Genomic DNA, 20,276 nt, shown 5'->3' with positions numbered 1-20,276 from the left:
TGACATAAATCCAACATCCCGGTTTAGGCCGTCCTCATGTGTGCAGAACTTGGCTATCAGTTTCTGCTCAGCGACTCTGCGCTGTCGTGTGCCGTGAAGGCCGCCTTGGAGAACGCTTACCTGAAGATCCTGTGAGGATGCCCAGACCTAACACAGAGAGGAGATACAATGACAGCCACACCATAACCAGGCCATACTGGAGCAGACCTCTGATCTCCTAAAGATGCCATTTCTATGTCCAGACAGATCTGAAGGTGCATTACCGTAATCTCCCTCACCTGTGTCCAAGATGGCCGTGGTTTGCTGTGCACTCCATAACATTACCATCCAAAGAAGATAGCTTGGAGGATGGGATGATAACACATCAGATGGAGGCTAACCCTCTGAGGACGAGGGTGATGATGAGTTGAGATGCTCCTGCTGATCGTCTGGTCAAGATTAAGTGGATGGTCATGACATCAAGGATGCCTTAATATGACAAATGTTTCTCTCGTACATCTTGACCTTGCTCCAGAAGGATTTGGTGAACTCTTGGGCTGCCTTTTCCCAGCATGAGCTAGTCATGTTGATAATATGCTGCACACAGGTGGGCACCAAAGGTAGCCTTACTGAATCTGAGGGCAACTTTGCCCCTTTTAGAACACTTCTCCCCTTTTAGAACACTTCTCCCCTTGCTCTGAAGGTCCAGACATTTATACATGAAAATACATAACAAATATACAACTGCTCAATGCCAAGAAGGCAGGAGACTTACTGATCTTTGAAAGTTTTTCCACCTATGAAGATTGACATGGTTGGAAGAGATGAACTAAAATTTAAATGGACTTATCTGGCCAGAATGGAAAAGACACAATTCTTCACAATATCTCACAGATGCTGACCAGTCACCTGACACTACTCCTTTAAAGTTCTGTCCATTAGCTTGCTCCAGATCACAGTGTGCAGCCTCAGAGAGCAGACATTCCACACTCCAACACTCATTGGGTGGGATGAAGGTCAATAAGCCGCCCTTGCCAATATTAATAGAAGACTTGCAAGTCAGAACACTGCTGATTTGCGGATGTCAAATCTGCCAGTTTTCTCTCTTCAAGTAGAGACAGCGTCCTCTGGTTTTACTGCTCTGGACAAATTCGAACGGCCTATTATGTCTGACATTATCCAACTCCTTTTAGAATCCGAAATGATAGCAATCATACCACCTTATTTTTTCCAGACAGGAAATGGCCAATTTACATCATTGGGCCTCTAATCCAATTCTTCCATTTCCTCCATCATTTTAATCACTCTCTGTGTGCTGCCAATAACTGCCAACATTCTTTCTGTACAATGGCAAGCGGAAATATAGATAGTGTTCTAAATGCAGTCACATCATTTATTTTTCTTTATTTAAGGGATGTGGGTGTTGCTGGCTGGCCAGCATTTATTGCCCATCCCTAATTGCCCTTGAGAAAGTGGTGGTGAGCTGCCTTCTTGAGCTGTTGCAATCCATATGGTGTAGGTACACCCACAGAGCTGTTAGGGAGGGAGTTCCAGGATTTTGACCCAGCGACAGAGAAGGAACAGCGATATATTTCCAAGTCAGGATGGTGAGTGACTTGGAGAGGAATCTCCAGGTGGTGGTGTTCCCAGGTGTCTGCTGCTCTTGGCCTTCTGGATGGTAGTGGTTGTGGGTTTGGAAGATGCTGCCTAAGGAATCTTGGTGAGTTCCTGCAGTGCATCTTGCAGATGGTACACACTGCTGTCACTATGAGTCAGTGGTGGAGGGAGTGAATGTTTGTGGATGGGGTGCCAGTTAAGCGGGCTGCATTGTCCTGGATGGCGTCGAGCTTCTGAGTGTTATTGGAGCTACACTCATTCAGGCAAGTGGGGAGTATTCCATAACACTCCTGACTTGAGAGGGAGAATTTGGAATCAGATTTAACGGTACTACAATTAAATAAAGGTAACTATAAAGACATGAGGGAGGAGCTGGCCAGAGTTGATTGGAAAGGAAGCCTAGCAGGGAAGACAGTGAAACAGCAAAGGCAGGAGTTTTTGAGAGTTATTCGGGAGGCACAACAGAAATTCACCCCAAGGAGGAGGAAACATACTAAGGGGAGGATGAGGCATCCATGGCTGATGAGGGAAGTCAAGGACGTCCTCACTGGAACGATGGAGGTTGAGGGACGACCTGATAGAAGTCTACAAGATTATGAGAGGCATGGACACAGTGGATGGTCAGAAGCTTTTTCCCGGGGTGCAAGAGTCAATTACTAGGGGGCACAGCTTTAAAGTGCGAGGGGCAAGTTTAAAGGAGATGTACAAGGCAGATTTTTTACACAGAGGGTGGTGGGTGCCTGGAACTTGTTGCCGGGGGAGGTAGTGGAAGCAGATACGATAGTGACTTTTAAGGGGCGTCATGACAAATACATGAATAGGATGGGAATAGAGGATTATGGTCCCTAGAAGGGTAGGGGGTTTTAGTTAAGTCGGGCAGCATGGTCGGTGCAGGCTTGGAGGGCCGAAGGGCCTGTTCCTGTGCTGTAATTTTCTTTGTTCTTTGACAGTGTAAAAGCAAAAGAAAAAGCATACGAAGTGGCGAGGGTAAGTGGCAATAAGGGGGGAGAAGATGAAATATGAGTGTAAGCTAACTAATAATATAAAAGATAGGAAGAGTTTTTTTCAATATCTAAAAGGTAAGAGAGAGGCAAAAATAGCCATTGGACCACTGGAAAATGAGGCTGGAGAAGTAATTTAGGAAACAAAGAAATGGCAGAGGAACTGAATAGTTACTTTGCATCAGCCTTCACGGTGGAAGACACCAGTGGGATGCCAGAGCTCCAGGAGAGTCAGGGGGCACAGGTGAGTGGAGTGGCCATCGCGAAGGAGAAGGTTCTGGGGAAACTGAAAGATTCCACACTCCAACACTCAAGGGTTCTAAAAGAGATAGCTGAGGAGATTGTGGAGGCATTGGTGGTGATCTTTCAGGAATCACTGGAGGCATGGAGGGTCCCAGAAGACTGGAAAGTAGCTAATATAACACCGCTGTTTAAGAAGGAAGGGAGGCAACAGATAGGAAATTGTAGGCCGGTTAGCCTGACTGCGGGTCATTGGCAAGATTTTAGAGTCCATTATTAAAGATGAGATTGCGGAGTACTTGGAAGTGCATGATAAAATAGGATTGAGTCAGCACGGCTTCATCAAGGGGAGGTCACATCTGACAAATCTGTTAGAGTTCTTTGAGGAGGTAACAAGGAAGTTAAATAAAGGAGAATCAGTGGACGTGACTTATTTAGATTTCCAGAAGATCTTTGACAAGGTGCCGCATTGGAGACTGTTAAATAAGTTAAGAGCCCGTGGTGTTAATGGTAAGATCCTGGCATGGATAGGGGATTGGCTGACTGGCAGAAGGCAGAGAGTGGGGATAAAGGGGTCTTTTTCAGGATGGCAGCTGGTGACTAGTGGTGTGCCCAGGGATTGGTGCCGGGACCACAACTTTTCACAATATACATTTGGAAGAAGGAACTGAAGGCACTGTTGCTAAGTTTGCAGAAGATACAAAGATCTGTAGAGGTACAGGTAGTATTGAGGAAGCAGGGAGGACTTGGACAGGTTAGGAGAGTGGGCAAAGAAGTGGCAGACGGAATACAATGTGGGAAAGTGTGATGTTATGCAAATTGGAGGAATGGAGGCATAGACTATTTTCTAGATGGGGAAATGCTTAGGAAATCAGAAACACAAAAAGACTTAGGAATCCTTGTTCAAGATTCTCTTAAGGTTAACGTGCAGGTTCAGTCAGCAATGAGGAAGGCAAATACAATGTTAGCATTCATGTTGAGAGGGCTAGAATACAAGAGCAGGGACGTACTTCTGAGGCTGTATAAGGTTCTGGTCAGACCCCATTTGGAGTATTGTGAACAGTTTTGGGCCAGTATCTAAGGAAGAATATGCTGACCTTGAAAAGGGTCCAGGGAGATTCACAAGAAAGATCCCTGGAATGAAGAGCTTGTTGTATGAAGAACGGTTGAGGACTCTGCGTCTATACTCGTTGGAGTTTAGAAGGATGAGGGCGGATCTTATTGAAACTTACAGGATACTGTGAGGCCTGGATAGAGTGAACGCGGAGAGGATGTTTCCACTAATAGGAAAAACTAGAGCCCGAGGGCACAACCTCAGGCTAAAGGGACGATCCTTTAAAACAGAGATGAGAAGGAATTTCTTTAGCCAGAGAATGGTGAATCTGTGGAACTCTTTGTCACAGAAGGCTGTGATGGCCAGTTCATTGAGTGTCTTTAAGACAGCTGGGTAGGTTCTTGATTAATAAGGGGATCAGGGGTTATGGGGAAAAGGCAGGAGAATGGGGATGAGAAAAATATCAGCCATGACTGAATGGCGGAACAGACCCGATGGGCCGAGTGGCCTAATTCTTATCCTATGTCTTATGGTCTTATATACATGTATCCCTGTATATTACTTTATAGCTGCTGCTCACTTATCAATGAAAGTTACAAAAGAAGCATCACAACAAAAAGCTACCTGATGCTCGCTAGTACATGCTATCATACCACCAGCCTTAAGCTATTCTCAACATCAAGGCCCCATGGCTATAAAACACAGATTAAACCTTGGAAGGACAGGAAGAAATTGTCTCAAGCCTCAGTCACCAAAGCCTCTGAAGACAAGACACGAAGAACAGAAATCTGTCCAATGGATGTAATTACATGAGGGCAAATGGAGTAGCCCTCTCTCCCACTTGAAGCAAGTGTGGGCTGGGAGCAGTTACAACTGTTGCAACAATATCCTTCATTTAAGTACCATTTATAACATACTAGAACATTCTAAGGCACTTCACGGTCTTATGAAGAGAGATTGAGCAGCTTAGGCCTATACTGTAGAGTTTATAAGAATGAGAGGAGATCTAATTGAGGTTTATAAGATGATAAAAGGCATTGACAAAGTAGAAACAGAGCAAACGCTTCCTCTTGTGGGGCAATCTAGAACAAGAGCTCATAGTTATAGGATAAGGGGTAGAAGATTTAAAACAGATGAGGAGTCAGTTGAATATCCAACAGGTTTGGGGCTGATTTCAGAGTGCTCAGGGGACACACCTGGTCTGGTGGCCGTGAATTACACAAGCCTGCTCCACACCATCACCCTCACAATTCACACTGCTTCCAAGTTTCATATCATCCACAAATTCTGAAAGTATGCCCTATACACTAAAGTCGTTAATCATATATCAGGAACATCAAGGGTCCCAACACTGAACTCTGGGAAATTCCACTACAAGCCTTCTTTCAGTCCAACAATGATACATTAGCCCATTCTGGCTGGGATTTTCCACTTCTTTTTCTTCAGGGGAGTTTGGCGACAAGTGTGGAAAATCTCACGAGAGGCCCAAATTGCATACACTGCCGAGAAATCTGGCTGCAATCATCCCCAGCCAGTGATGTAACGGGTTTCCCATCATGGAGTATCTCATTCTCCAGTCTCCCCACAGCAATCCTCCCGCCACAGTCAAACATCAACCTACACGGACATGACATCGCCGCTGCTTTCAGAGGCATGCAGCGAGTAAGCTGACCTCCGAGGTGGGCTTGGAGGTGAGTGCACAGCTTGCAAAGCAGCATGAGAGGACTGCGTAATCCTGGATTGCAGCGGCTTCAGGGGTATCAGGAGAGGGGTGTGGTGGGTCACCAGGAGAGATGTGGGGGGGCCTCGAGATATGTGGGCGGTTAACCAGGAAAAGAGTAGGAGGTAGCGGAAGAGGCCACAGGGGACCAGGAGAGGAGTGGGGGGTAACCGGGAGAGACGTGGGGGGGGGTGGGGGAGAAATATGAGGAGGTGAGGGGGGGAGACGTGAGGGGGGTGGGGTCAGGGGGTGGATTGGAGTCAAGGAAGAGATGTGGGGGGTGGGGGGGAAGAGGCGTGGGGGAGGAGAGATGTGGGGGGTGGGGGAGGAGAGATGTGGGTGGTGGGTTGGGAAGTTGTGGGCGGACAGGGAGAGGCGTGGGGGCGGACAGGGAGAGGCGTGGGGGCGGACAGGGAGAGGCGTGGGGGAGGACAGGGAGAGGCGTGGGGGAGGACAGGGAGAGGCGTGGGGGAGGACAGGGAGAGGCGTGGGGGAGGACAGGGAGAGGCGTGGGGGAGGACAGGGAGAGGCGTGGGGGAGGACAGGGAGAGGCGTGGGGCAGGACAGGGAGAGGCGTGGGGGAGGACAGGGAGAGGCGTGGGGGAGGACAGGGAGAGGCGTGGGGGAGGACAGGGAGAGGCGTGGGGGAGGACAGGGAGAGGCGTGGGGGAGGACAGGGAGAGGCGTGGGGGAGGACAGGGAGAGGCGTGGGGGAGGACAGGGAGAGGCGTGGGGGAGGACAGGGAGAGGCGTGGGGGAGGACAGGGAGAGGCGTGGGGCAGGACAGGGAGAGGCGTGGGGGAGGACAGGGAGAGGCGTGGGGGAGGACAGGGAGAGGCGTGGGGGAGGACAGGGAGAGGCGTGGGGGAGGACAGGGAGAGGCGTGGGGGAGGACAGGGAGAGGCGTGGGGGAGGACAGGGAGAGGCGTGGGGGAGGACAGGGAGAGGCGTGGGGGAGGACAGGGAGAGGCGTGGGGGAGGACAGGGAGAGGTGTGGGGGAGGACAGGGAGAGGCGTGGGGGCGGACAGGGAGAGGCGTGGGGGAGGACAGGGAGAGGCGTGGGGGAGGACAGGGAGAGGCGTGGGGGAGGACAGGGAGAGGCGTGGGGGAGGACAGGGAGAGGCGTGGGGGAGGACAGGGAAATGCACTAGCACCAGAATGAGCCATTGCACCAGGGCTGAAGGGGTGCAGACACCGGGGCAGACGGTGTGCAGGCAGGGGGGTTGAAGGGGTGCAGACACAGGGACACTGGAAGAATGGAACAGGGGCTACAGGGGCAAAGACCTTAGGCCAGAATGGGGGAAAGTGTTGGCGTCTGAAAGCGAAGGCAGCCAAGTTTTATAATGCCTGTTCCTGAGGTGAAATAACTCCTCAGAGGCTGGTGTCTCTTCACCAGGTTCCCTTTATTTACAAACTCTATTCCATTCATAGAGTGCTTCTGGGACACAGTCAGAATCTGGGATTGCAGAACACCTGAAACTCCCAGTTTTATATATGCATGAGATAATTGATGAGGGAAGGGCTGTAGATGTAGTTTATGTGGACTTTAGAACATAGAACATAGAACAGTACAGCACAGAACAGGCCCTTCGGCCCACGATGTTGTGCCGAGCTTTATCTGAAACCAAGATCAAGCTATCCCACTCCTTATCATCCTGGTGTGCTCCATCTGCCTATCCAATAACCGCTTAAATGTTCCTAAAGTGTCTGACTCCACTATCACTGCAGGCAGTCCATTCCACACCCCAACCACTCTCTGCGTAAAGAACCTACCTCTGATATCCTTCCTGTATCTCCCACCACGAACCCTATAGTTATGCCCCCTTGTAATAGCTCCATCCACCCGAGGAAATAGTCTTTGAACGTTCACTCTATCTATCCCCTTCATCATTTTATAAACCTCTATTAAGTCTCCCCTCAGCCTCCTCTGCTCCAGAGAGAACAGCCCTAGCTCCCTCAACCTTTCCTCATAAGACCTACCCTCCAAACCAGGCAGCATCCTGGTAAATCTCCTTTGCACTCTTTCCAGCGCTTCCACATCCTTCTTACAGTGAGGTGACCAGAACTGCACACAATATTCCAAATGTGGTCTCACCAAGGTCCTGTACAGTTGCAGCATAACCCCACGGCTCTTAAACTCCAACCCCCTGTTAATAAAAGCTAACACACTATAGGCCTTCTTCACAGCTCTATCCACTTGAGTGGCAACCTTTAAAGATCTGTGGATATGAACCCCAAGATCTCTCTGTTCCTCCACAGTCTTCAGAACCCTACCTTTGACCCTGTAATCCACATTTAAATTAGTCCTACCAAAATGAATCACCTCACATTTATCAGGGTTAAACTCCATTTGCCATTTTTCAGCCCAGCTTTGCATCCTATCTATGTCTCTTTGCAGCCTACAACAGCCCTCCACCTCATCCACTACTCCACCAATCTTGGTGTCATCAGCAAATTTACTGATCCACCCTTCAGCCCCCTCCTCTAAGTCATTAATAAAAATCACAAAGAGCAGAGGACCAAGCACTGATCCCTGCGGCATTCCGCTAGCAACCTGCCTCCAATCCGAAAATTTTCCATCCACCACCACCCTCTGTCTTCGATCAGACAGCCAGTTACCTATCCAATCGGCCAACTTTCCCTCTATCCCACACCTCCTCACTTTCATCATAAGCCGACCATGGGGGACCTTATCAAACGCCTTACTAAAATCCATGTATATGACATCAACTGCCCTACCTCTTGTAGTAAGGCCTTTAGTAAGGCATTTGACAAGATCTCACATGGCAGACTGGTGCAAAAACTAAAATCACATGTGATTCGGAGTGGACTGGCTCGATGGATACAGAACTGCTTGGTTATAGAAGACAGAGAGTAGTGGTGGAAAGGTATTTTTCAGAATGGTGATCTGTAGCTAGTGGTGTTCCACAGGGATCAGTGCTGGGACCTCTGCTGTTTGTAGTATATATAAATGTTCTGGAGGAAAATGTGGGGGTCTGATTAGTAAGTTTGCGGATAACACGAGGATTGGTCGAGTTGCTGATAGTGCCAGGGATTGTCAGAGGATACAACAGGACCACAACTGTTTATAATCTATGTCAATGATCTACAAGCAGGGGCAGAGTGTAACATAGCAAAATATGCTGATGCCATGAAAATAGGTAGGAAAGCAGGCTGTGATGAGGAGATAAAAAGCGTACAAATGGATATTGACAGGCGAGGGGAATGGGCCAGAATCTGGCAGTTTCATGTGGATAAATGTGAAGTTATCCATTTTGGTTGGAAAAATAGAAGGGCAAATTTCTATTTAAATGGCAAACAGATTCAAAAGACATCTGTGCAGAGGGATCTGGGTGTCCTTATGCATGAGTCTCAGAAAGTGGGTATGCAGGTGCAGAATGTTATAAGGAAGGCAAATGGAATCTTGGCATTTATTGCAAAGGGTCTGGAGTATAAAAGTAGAGAAGTGTTGTTACAATTGTATAAGGTGAGACCACACTTGGAGTATTGTGTTCAGTTTTGGTCACCTCCTTTGAGGAAGGGTGTGGTGTCACTGGAGGTGGTTCAGAAGAGGTTCACTAGATTGATTCCAAGTTTGAAGGGGCTGTCGTATGAGGAGCAGTTGAGTATCTTGGGCTTGTACTCGCTGGAGTACAGAAGAATGAGGGGGGATTTGATTGAAGTATATAAAATATTCAACAGGACTGATGAGATAAATGTTAACCAAATGTTCCCCCTCTAGAGCAGTCTAGGACAAGAGGTCATAGTTGTAGAGTAAGAGCGGGGAGGTTCAAGACAGAGATAAGGAGAAGCTACCTCTCATAGAAGGTTGTGAATCTATAGAACTCACTGCCCCAGAGTGCAGTGGATGCAGAATCAATCAAAGGATTCAAGAAAGAGATAGATAAATATTTGATCAAAAGTGGAATAAAAGGCTCTGGGGAAAAGGCAAGGAAGTGGAGTAAGAATGTGATGGTGATCAGCCATGATCATATAGAATATAGAAAGGCTCGAAGGGCTGAATTGCCTCCTCTCATTCCTCATTCCGAAATTCCTAAGATATAGATAGATTGGAGACTTGGGCACAGGAATGGCAGATGGAGTTTAATCTGGACAAATGCAAGATGATGCATTTTGGAGGATCAAATTTAGGTGTGAATTATACTGTAAATGGCAGAACCCTTAAGAACATTAACATGCAGAGGGATCTGTGCGTGTAGGTCCACAGTTCCCTAAAAGTGGAAACACAGGTGGCCACGGTGATTAAGAAAGCATATGGCATGCTTGCCTTCATTGGCCGGGGCATTGAGTACAAGAATTGGGAAATCATGTTGCAGCTATATAAAACCTTGGTTTGGCCACATTTGGAGTATTGCGTGCAGTTTTGGTCACCACACAACCGGAAGGATGTGGAAGCTTTGGAGACAGTGCAAAGAAGGTTCACCAGGATGTCGCCTGGTCTCGAGGGTATTGGCTATGAGGAGAGGTTGAATAAACTAGGATTGTTTACACTGGAAAGACGGAGGCTGAGGGGAAACCTGAAGAGGTCTACAAAATATGAGAGGCATAGACTGGGTGGGTAGTCAGAGGCTTTTTCCCAGGATGGAAGTGTCAATTAGGAACTAAGGATCTGCAGAGGGAGTACGAAGAGCTAGGTAACAAATTAAAAAGCAGAACCAACAAGGTGGTAATCTCTGGATTACTACCTGAGCCACGCGCAAATTGGCACAGGGTTAATAGGATCAAGGAGACGAATGCGTGGCTCAAGGATTGGTGTGGGAGGAATGGGTTCGAATTCATGGGGCATTGGCACCAGTATTTGGGCAGATGGGACCTGTATAGATGGGATGGTCTCCGTTTGAACCGTGCTGGGACCAGAGTCCTAGCGAATCATATCACTAGGGCTGTAGATAGGGCTTTAAACTAATTTATGGGGGGGAGGGTGCAGAGGTAAGAAGAATTACGAAATCAATGGTAGAAGAGAGGGAGCGAGTGCAAGTGAATGAGGAGTAGTTAAAGGTAGAAGGCAAGGGAGAGGTTGATAGCATTTCATCAAATCGAGTCCAGATAAAAACTGGAATAAAGACACTTTGCCTGAATGCACGAAGCATTCGGAACAAAGTTAATGAGTTGATGGTGCAAATCAGCACTAATGGGTATGATCTAGTCGCCATTACAGAAACGTGCAGGGAGACCAGGACTGGGAGATGAATATCCAGGGGTATCAGGCATTTAGGAAGAATAGACAGGAAGGAAAAGGTGGTGGGGTAGCTATGTTAATAAAAGATAATATCACGGTAGTAGTGAGGGATGACATAGGCTCTAAGGAACAAAACGTGGAATCGTTATGGGTAGAGATAAGGAATAGTAGGGGGAGAAAGACACTAGTAGGCGTGGTCTATAGGCCCCCAAATAATAATGTTGAGGTGGGGAGGGCTATAAACAAGCAAATAATGGATGCGTGCAAAAACGGAACGGCAATAATTATGGGGGACTTCAACCTGCATATTGATTGGCTGACTCAAGTTGGAAGGGGTGGGATGGCGGAAGAGTTCTTAGAATGCTGTCGGGATAGTTACCTTGAACAGTATGTTACAGAACCGACGAGGGAACGAGTTATCTTAGATCTGGTAATGTGTAACGAGGTAGGTGGAATTAAGGATGTTCTTGTGAAGGACCCTCTTGGGTCAAGTGATCACAATATGGTCGAATTTCTGTGACAAATGGAAGAGGAGAAAGTAGGGTCCCAAACCAGTGTCCTCTGTTTGAACAGAGGGAAGTACGATAGGATGAGGGCTGAATTGGCTAAGGTGGACTGGGAGAGCAGACTACTGGTAGGTAGGACAGCTGAGGAACAGTGGAGGATATTTAAGGAGATCCTTTTCGGTACTCAGCAACAATATATTCCGGTGATAAAGAAGGACTGTAAGAAATTAAGGAGAGTATTAAATTAAAGACCGATGTGTACAGAGTGGCCAAAAATAGTGGAGAATCGGAAGATTGGGAAAACTTTAAGAAACAACAAAGAACGACTAAGAAAGCGATAAAGAAAGGAAAGATAGGTTATGAAGCTAGGCTAGCTCTAAATATAAAAAATGATAGTAAAAGCTTTTACAAATATATAAAAAGGAATAGAGTGGCAAGAGTGAATGTTGGACCCTTGGAGGACGAGAGGGGGGATTTAATAGTGGGAAATGAGGAAATGGCTGAAACTTTAAATAAGTTTTTTGTGTCGGTCTTCACGGTGGAAGACACAAATAGTTTACCGAATATTAACGATAGAGGGTTGGTAGGAGGAGAGGTACTCAATACAATTAATGTTACCAGGGAGGCAGTGCTTGGTAGACCAACGGGACTGAAGGTGGACAAGTCCCCGGGCCCGGATGGAATGCATCCCAGGGTACTGAAAGAAATGTCAGAGGTAATAGCGGATGCGTTAGTGGTTATTTATCAAAATTCGTTGAATTCTGGGGTAGTGCCGGCGGATTGGAAAACGGCTAATGTTACGCCGCTGTTTAAAAAAGGAAATAGACAAAAGGCGGGTAACTACAGGCCGGTTAGCTTAACGTCTGTAGTTGGGAAAATGCTGGAATCCATCATTAAAGAAGAAATAGCAGGCCATCTGGATAAGAATGGTTCGATTAAGCAGATGCAGCATGGATTCATGAGGGGAAAGTCGTGCTTGACGAACTTGTTGGATTTTTATGAAGATGTGACTAGTGCGGTTGACGGAGGGGAACCGGTGGATGCGGTGTTTTTGGATTTCCAAAAGGCCTTTGATAAGGTGCCTCACAAAAGGTTGCTGAAGAAGATTGGGTCACACAGAGTTGGGGGTAGGGTGTTAGCGTGGATTGGGGATTGGCTATCCGACAGGAAGCAGAGAGTCGGAATAAATGGGTGCTTTTCTGGTTGGCAGATGGTAACTAGTGGCGTGCCGCAGGGATCGGTACTGGGGCCTCAACTATTTACCATTTATATAGACGATCTGGAGGAGGGGACTTGAGTGTCGGGTAACAAAGTCTGCAGATGACACAAAGATAAGTGGAAAAGTGAATCGTGTGGAGGGCGTAGAAGGTCTGCAGAGAGATTTGGACAGGCTGAGTGAGTGGGCGAGGATTTGGCAGATGGAGTATAACGTTGACATTGCGAGGTTATTCACTTTGGAGGAAATAATAGGAAATTGGATTATTATCTAAATGGAAAAAAATTACAACATGCTACTGTGCAGAGGGACCTGGGGGTCCTTGTGCACGAGACGCAAAAACCCAGTCTGCAGGTGCAACAGGTGATCAAGAAGGCAAGTGGGATGTTGGCCTATATCGCAAGGGGGATAGAATATAAAAGCAGAGATGTCTTGCTGCATCTGTACAGGGCATTGGTGAGGCCGCAGCTGGAATACTGTGTGCAGTATTGGTCCCCTTATTTGCGGAAGGATATATTGGCCTTGGAGGAAGTGCAGAGAAGGTTCACCAGGTTGATACCAGAGATGAGGGGTGTTGATTATGAGGAGAGACTGAGCAGATTGGCTTTGTACTCGTTGGAATTTAGAAGGCTGAGGGGGGATCTTATAGAGACTTATAAGATAATGAAGGGGCTGGATAGGGTAGAGATGGAGAGATTCTTTCCACTTAGAAAGGAAGCTAGAACTAGAGGGCACAGCCTCAAAATAAAGGGGGGTCAGTTTAGGACAGAGTTGAGGAGGAACCTCTTCTCTCAGAGGGTGGTGAATCTCTGGAATTCTCTGCCCACTGAAGTGGTGGAGGCTACCTCGTTGAATATGTTTAAATCACGGATAAATCACGGATAGATTCCTGATCGGTAAGGGAATTAAGGGTTATGGGGATCAGGCGGGTAAGTGGAACTGATCCACTTCAGATCAGCCATGATCTTATTGAATGGCGGGGCAGGCTCGAAGGGCTAGATGGCCTACTCCTGCTCCTATTTCTTATGTTCTTACAAGGGGGCACAGGTTTAAGGTGAGAAGGGTAAAGTCTAAGGGAGATGTTCCAGAGAAGTTTTTCACACAGTGTGGTGGATGCCTGGAACGCGCTGCCAGAAGAGGTGGTGGAAGCAGGCACATTAGCAACATTTAAGAGGCATCTGGATGGGTACATGAATAGGGAGGGAATAGAGGGATACAGACTGAGTAAGGGCAGAAGGTTTTTTTTTTAGATTAGTTAGGGCATCCTGATTGACATAGGCTTGGAGCTGTACTTTTCATTGTTGACTCCCTGATTGGGCAGGCAATTGCGTCCTCATTCAGGGAGTTCAAGAGTCCAACCTCCTATGCCAGTCGTCCGATACTGACAGATCCACTCATGTGTTGTGGGTGGGCTGGGAGGGAGCTGAAAGCACATTGCCTACAAAGTCAAGTCTGATGGAAGACGTGTCAGTAATGAACATTCAATAGTAGCTGAGATCGTTCAGCTACAACTCAATTCACATGCCTGTAATCTGACATTCAATGATTGCTATAGTTTCTCTGCATCATTATCCAAATGGGCAAGCAAGTACATCCCCTCTGACAGTGAGCAAGGGAGAACTGACTTAGGAGAGTGCTCTGATCCAGATATACGCTGAGGATATTTTGACAGGGGTCTCCCATTGGCCGGGTTGCATGTAAGGCCTTGGAGTGAAGCCTGGGACAATATCTTTATCTGAGATGAGAATTCAGGCAGTACAATAGCCAAAGTTGTGGCCACTCAGTTAAGCTGTGTGTGGCAAGAAGTGTGTGGGGTCTTGTCCATTCAGAGAGCAAATGAAGGATTGGCCATCAACGTGGTGGCCAGCACATGAATCACTAGTTGAGAGACGCAGCCTTGGGCAAAGGATGAACCCTTGAAGACAATGCTAACCGTGAAGTCTCTTTAATCTTGCAGTGATTTACACGATTGAGAGATGGAGCTATAGAACTGGCTATCATTCTTCTGGCACATAGAGAGGAGAGAAGGTGCCAATGGAGGTGCCTGGCTCTCCAGAGAAATAAGGAAAACTCTGAGGAGGAAGGGGTGGCAAGAACTACGCTGCAGGGACAGGAGGCATCCCAGAGAATCATCATTCAGAGGCGTCTTCCATGACCCAGGCTATACAGACGACAACTGACCTTCCTGCAAATGAGTGAGAACTACTGTAGGTGAAGGCTTTGCCTGTGGAGAGACCTGGTAGCTCACTTATGCACCTTTTTGCAAGATTTGGCACCATAGGGAGTTGGTGGTGTTGGAAGTCACAGCCACCCTCAATTGGCTCCCTATGCAACTGGCTCCTTCCAGGGCTCCACAGGTGACCTTTATGGCATCTCGTAAGTCTCCGCTCATAAGTCAAGAGGTGACAGATGCACTCTTCGCAAAGGCACATTTCAACCAGGGTCAGGCTAGCTATGATGCAAGAGCCATGGAATTTGTACAGATATCTGGCTTTCCACAGGTGCAGCATGTCATTGACTGTACTCATGTGGTTTCTGATCCCTGTGGCATCAAGAAGTGCACTTTGTGAACTGCAAGGGCTTGCACTCCCTAAATGTTCAGCTGGTTGCGACCATATGAAGTGCATCCTCCAGGTGTGTACTCGCCTCCTGGGGAGTGTGCACATCTCATCCATCCTGAGCTGCTCTCAGATCCCCGCCATGTTTGACGGTCTACAGCTTCTCTTATTTGCTTTTTCCCACAGAACCCCCTAAATTCAGCCTGGTTATTGGTTGTATCATCAACCTATCATATCATTATCTTCTTAATCTTAATCTCTATCTCTTTTGTCCAGAGTAAAAGCAAGGGAGTTCCACTACATGAATTGCTCCTTCAGAGGGCTAGCACAGACTTGACAGGCCAAATGCCCTCCTTCTGTGCTTTAACCATTCTACGGTTCCCCTTTATCATTTTGTCTGTTCTATCCTTAAGAATATGATTTCTCTCTCATAAAACTACATTGGTTCTGCTTGACTGTATTATGATTCTCTGTTTTCTGTTGGTTAGCCAATCCTCTATCTATTAAAGTTAATGTTTATTTATTAGTCACAAGTAGACTTACATTCACACTGTAATGACGTAACTGTGAAAATCCCCTAGTCGCCACACTCCGGCACCTGTTCGAGTACACTGAGAGTCAATTTAGCATGGCCAATGCACCTAACCAACACATCTTTGGACTGTGGGAGGGAACTGGAGCACCCAGTGGAAACCCACGTAGACACAGAGAGAACGTGCAAACTCCACACAGACAGTGACCCAAGCCGGGAATCAAACCCGGGTCCCTGGTGCTGTGAGGCAGCAGTGCTAACCACTGTGCCACCGTGCCGTCCTAACATATCAGCCCAAAAACCAAGAGTTCTTATCCTAACCTTCTATCTGCTACCTTATCGAATGCCTTTCAGAAATCTAAATGCACTACATCTATGATTCCCCTTTATCCACCCTGTTTGTTACCTAATGAATGTCAAATATGATTTCCCTTTCACTAAGCCTCTGCCTGATTGTATGATGATTAGCTAACTGTTGACTTTGGGTGGGAAAGAGGCAGGACAGGAAAATCCCATCCCAGTTCTGCCCTCTCTAATTCTCCTTAATTGTCTCTGGTAATTCTTGGGATACTTTTTCTGAATTCTACTGTGAAGACAAATAGAAAATATTCTGCCATTTTCTGGTTTCACATTATTAGTTTTGGTTTCCATCAGGCAGTCACCATGGTTTTATGAAAAGGAAATCATATTTGACAAATTGATTAGAATTCTTTGAGGGTGTAAGGAACCAATGTTTACTTTAGCTGCTGTGTTCCCCTGTTACTCAGTACATTGTTGTATCTATGAAAATGAAACATACACCATTGGGCAATGCTCTACCCGAGGAAATTAAACCCATGCAACTGGGCAATGTAGTAGTCCAGGTAATTTAGTCCCATGACTGGGCACTGATTCAGTGAAGCATCAACCAGTACTTATGGATGGTATGTAAAGAATAGTGTCTCCATTACCTTCTCCACCTCTTGTAGTGCTAATGTCCAGGTCATCTCGGGTTCCATTTTGTGATTCGAGGTACGTCGCTGGGACCCAGCCCTGCTCCTCCACTGTACTCACAAACCACCAACCTGAAGTGGAGAAAGCAAAATGATTGAATTCAGTGTTGCTGCTAGGATTTCAATGAAATCTGGCACTGGACTTGTGATATTTTCATACTTTTTTCATCTGAACCATGAAAAATACAATTATCCTGCCGAGTCTGGGTTGCATCAGGAGAGAGCAATTTTAGCTGCTTAACTATGTGAATTACTAGTGGTTGCAAGATCAATCAGTAATTATCTCTGCAGGTTATTGGTACAAATACTGCAAATGCCCCTGAAGAACTAAACCTGGAAGTGGTACTGAGAACAAAGAAGGTTCAGTGCTCTGGATTCAGAAGGTTCAGTCCTTTGGGGAATGTGAGATGCCAGCCTTTGGCTCAATAATTTAGACTGCCTTTGTCATTTCAGAAGATTTTGGACTTATTGCCTCGAGGTTAGTTGGGTGTGGGTTCAAGTCCTACTCTAGGACTGAGGCTGACACTTCCAGTGATGTAATGAGTGAGTACTGCACTGTCCTTCGGGTGAGAGGCTAAATCAAGGCTTTGCATGTCTGTCAAATTAATAAAAGGTCCACCACCATTATTTACAAAGGAGAAGGTGAATTCTCCAAGTGTCTCGGTCACATTTATCACTCAAAGAACATCACCAAAAAAAATTGTCCAGTAATTTATTGCACATTTGTGGGATACTGATGCAAACTGGCTTCTGCAAATGCAGACATAGGGTTCTATACTTCAAAATGATTTAAGTGGCTGCAAAGCAAGTTGACACCGAAGTGGAAGGCAGTGTATAAATGCAAGTCCTTCCTTTTTACACATCCTGTGAAATGTAATCAAGCTGTGTTGCAGACAAGAGGCAAAGAAACGTTCTGTAGTGCTGGGAAGTAGCAACAGCCCAACAAAGGCAGAGAAGAGGCTTATATAGAGTCATAGAGGTTTACAGCATGGAAACAGGCCCTTCAGCCCAACTTGTTCATGCTGCCCTTTTTTTTTAAAACCGCTAAGCTAATTTCAATTGCCCGCATTTGGCCCATATCCATCTATGCCCATTGTACCCATGTAACTATCCTGAGGGATCGCGTCAGGGAACTGGAGCAGCGGCTTGATGACCTTAGTCTAGTCAGGGAGAATGAGAGACAAATAGACATGAGTTATAGGCAAGTGGTTACACCGGGGCCTCAGGGGGAAGACACGTGGGTCACAGTTAGGAGGAGTAAAGGTCATAAGGGTAACGTACCAGAGAGTATTCCAGTGGCTGTCTCTCATAATAGGAAGGGCTCGGTGACAGGTGTGAGAGGGGAGGGGAGTGAGCAATTAGTGGTGGGGTCACCTGTGGTTGTCCCCCTCCAAAACAAGTATATTGTTTTGGATTGTGTGGAGGAGGATGACTCTCCAGGGGTAAGTCAGGCTCTGTGGCCCAGAAAGGAAAGAGAGGGATGAGGAGAGCAATAGTGGTGGGGGACGCGTCGGTTAGAGGCACGGACAGGCGATTCTGTGGGTGCGAACGGGACTCCAGGATGGTAGTCTGCCTACCTGGTGCTGGGGTACTGGATGTCTCCGAGCGGATAGGAGGCATATTAAAAGGGGAGGATAAAGAAACAGATGTCATTGTACACATTGGTGCAAATGACGTAGATAGGAAGAACAGGGGGATCATACGAGAGCAATTCAGGGAGTTGGGAAATAGGCTAAAAAGTAGGGCCTCCAGGGTGGCAATCTCTGGGCTGCTCCCAATACCGAGGGCCAGTGAGACTAGGAATAGGGAGATAGTACAATTGAACGCTTGGCTAAAGGACTGGTCCAGGAGGGAGGGCTTCATATTCCTGGATCACTGGGAAGTTTTCAAGAGAGGAGGGCACCTGTACAAGAAGGACGGGTCACAACTAAATTGGAAGGGCACGAACATCCTGGCTGGGAGTTTTGCTAGTGCAGTTCGGGTGGGTTTAAACTAATATGGCAGGGGGGTGGGGATCAAAAAATTATGTCTACAAGTGTAGAGGCTGGGGACGAGCTTGGGGCCAGGACAAAGCTGGCAAAGAAGAAGAGCACTCTGGGGGAGGATGACCTCACTGGGCCTGGAGGTCTGGAGTGCATCTACTTCAATGCAAGGAGCGTAGCAGGTAAGACAGACGAACTTAGGGCCTTAATGCTTACCAGGAATTTGGATGTGGTTGCGGTGACAGAGACTTAGTTGAAAGAGGGACAGGACTGGCAACTGAATATTCCGGGGTACAAGTGTTTTAGGCGAGACAGAGGAGGGGCCAAAAGAGGTGGGGGAGTAGCAGTATTAGTTAGAGAGCATATTACAGCGGTGCAGAGGGAGGACAATTCAGAGGAGTCGTGTGACGAGTCACTGTGGGTGGAGCTCATAAACAGGAAGGGCGCAGTCACTATGTTGGGGGTATACTACAGGCTCCCCAACAGCCCAAGGGAAGTGGAAGAACGGATATGTCAGGAGATAATGAATAGGTGCAGGAAAAATAGGGTTGTTGTAGTGGGAGACTTCAATTTCCCTGGTATAGACTGGAAATCGCGTAGGGCTGGGAGTCTGAATGGGGAGGCATTTGTAAAATGTGTACAGGAAGGTTCTTTGGAACAATATGTAGATAGCCCGACTAGAGAGGGGGCTATACTGGACATAGTACTGGGGAATGAGCCCGGTCAGGTCTTCAAAGTTTCGGTAGGGGAACATGTGGCAAATAGTGACCACAATTCTATTAGCTTTAGGATAGTGATGGAAAAGGATGAATGGTGTCCCAAGGGTAAGGTGTTGGATTGGGGCAAGGCTAACTTTAGTGGGATTAGGCAGAAATTGGCAGCTGTTGATTGGGAGAGGCTGTTTGAGGGTAAATCCACATCTGGCATGTGGGAATGTTAAGGAACAGTTGTTAGGGCTGCAGGATAGGCATGTGACTGTAAAAATGAAGGATAGGAAGGGTAGGATTCGAGAACCGTGGATAACCAGGGAAATTGAGGGATTGGTCAAAAAGAAAAGAGAGTCGTACGTTAGGTCCAGGCAGCTAAAAACGGAGGGAGCTCTGGAGGAATACAAAGAAAATAGGAAAGAACTCAAACGAGGAATTAGAAGGGCAAAAGGGGGTCACAAAATGTCCTTGGCAGACAGGATTAAGGAGAATCCCAAGGCATTTTATTCATACATTCGGAACAAAAGGGTTGTCAGGAGAAAAATCGGACCTCTCAGGGACAAAAGTGAGGAATTATGCTTGGAGCCCAAAGAAGTAGGGGAGATCCTAAATGAATACTTTGCGCCGGTATTCACAAAGGAGAGGGATGTGTTGACTGGGAGTGTCTCGGAGGGGAGTGTTGACCCGTTAGAGAAAATCTCCATTACAAGGGAGGAAGTGTTAGGTGTTTTAGGGAATATAAAGACTGACAAATCCCCAGGGCCTGATGGAATCTATCCAAGGCTGCTCAGGGAGACGAGAGATGAAATCGCTGGGCCTCTGATGCAAATCTTTGTCTCGTCAATGGACACAGGTGAAGTCCCAGAGGATTGGAGGGTAACTAATATGGTCCCATTATTTAAGAAGGGTAGGAAGGATAACCCGGGAAATTATAGGCCGGTGAGCTTGACGTCCGTGGTAGGGAAGTTGTT

At 47.0% G+C, this 20,276-nt stretch overlaps 1 protein-coding gene across 3 annotated transcripts in view; it reads right to left on the bottom strand.

Moving 5' to 3' along the window:
• sh3pxd2aa (SH3 and PX domains 2Aa) overlaps positions 1–20,276 on the bottom strand; it is a 622,535-nt gene that overhangs the window by 197,661 nt on the left and 404,598 nt on the right. For all 3 annotated transcript variants that reach the window (XM_078203748.1, XM_078203749.1, XM_078203750.1), the window contains one exon: positions 16,575–16,688. In XM_078203748.1, the coding sequence (XP_078059874.1) occupies positions 16,575–16,688 (114 nt within the window). The remainder of the gene's footprint in view (positions 1–16,574; positions 16,689–20,276) is intronic.

The sequence above is a fragment of the Mustelus asterias genome, unplaced genomic scaffold, assembly GCF_964213995.1.
Source record: "Mustelus asterias unplaced genomic scaffold, sMusAst1.hap1.1 HAP1_SCAFFOLD_208, whole genome shotgun sequence".
NCBI lineage: Eukaryota > Metazoa > Chordata > Chondrichthyes > Carcharhiniformes > Triakidae > Mustelus > Mustelus asterias.
The sequence above is the reverse complement of the archived record's forward strand: the minus strand, read 5'-3'. Positions and strand labels throughout refer to the sequence as shown.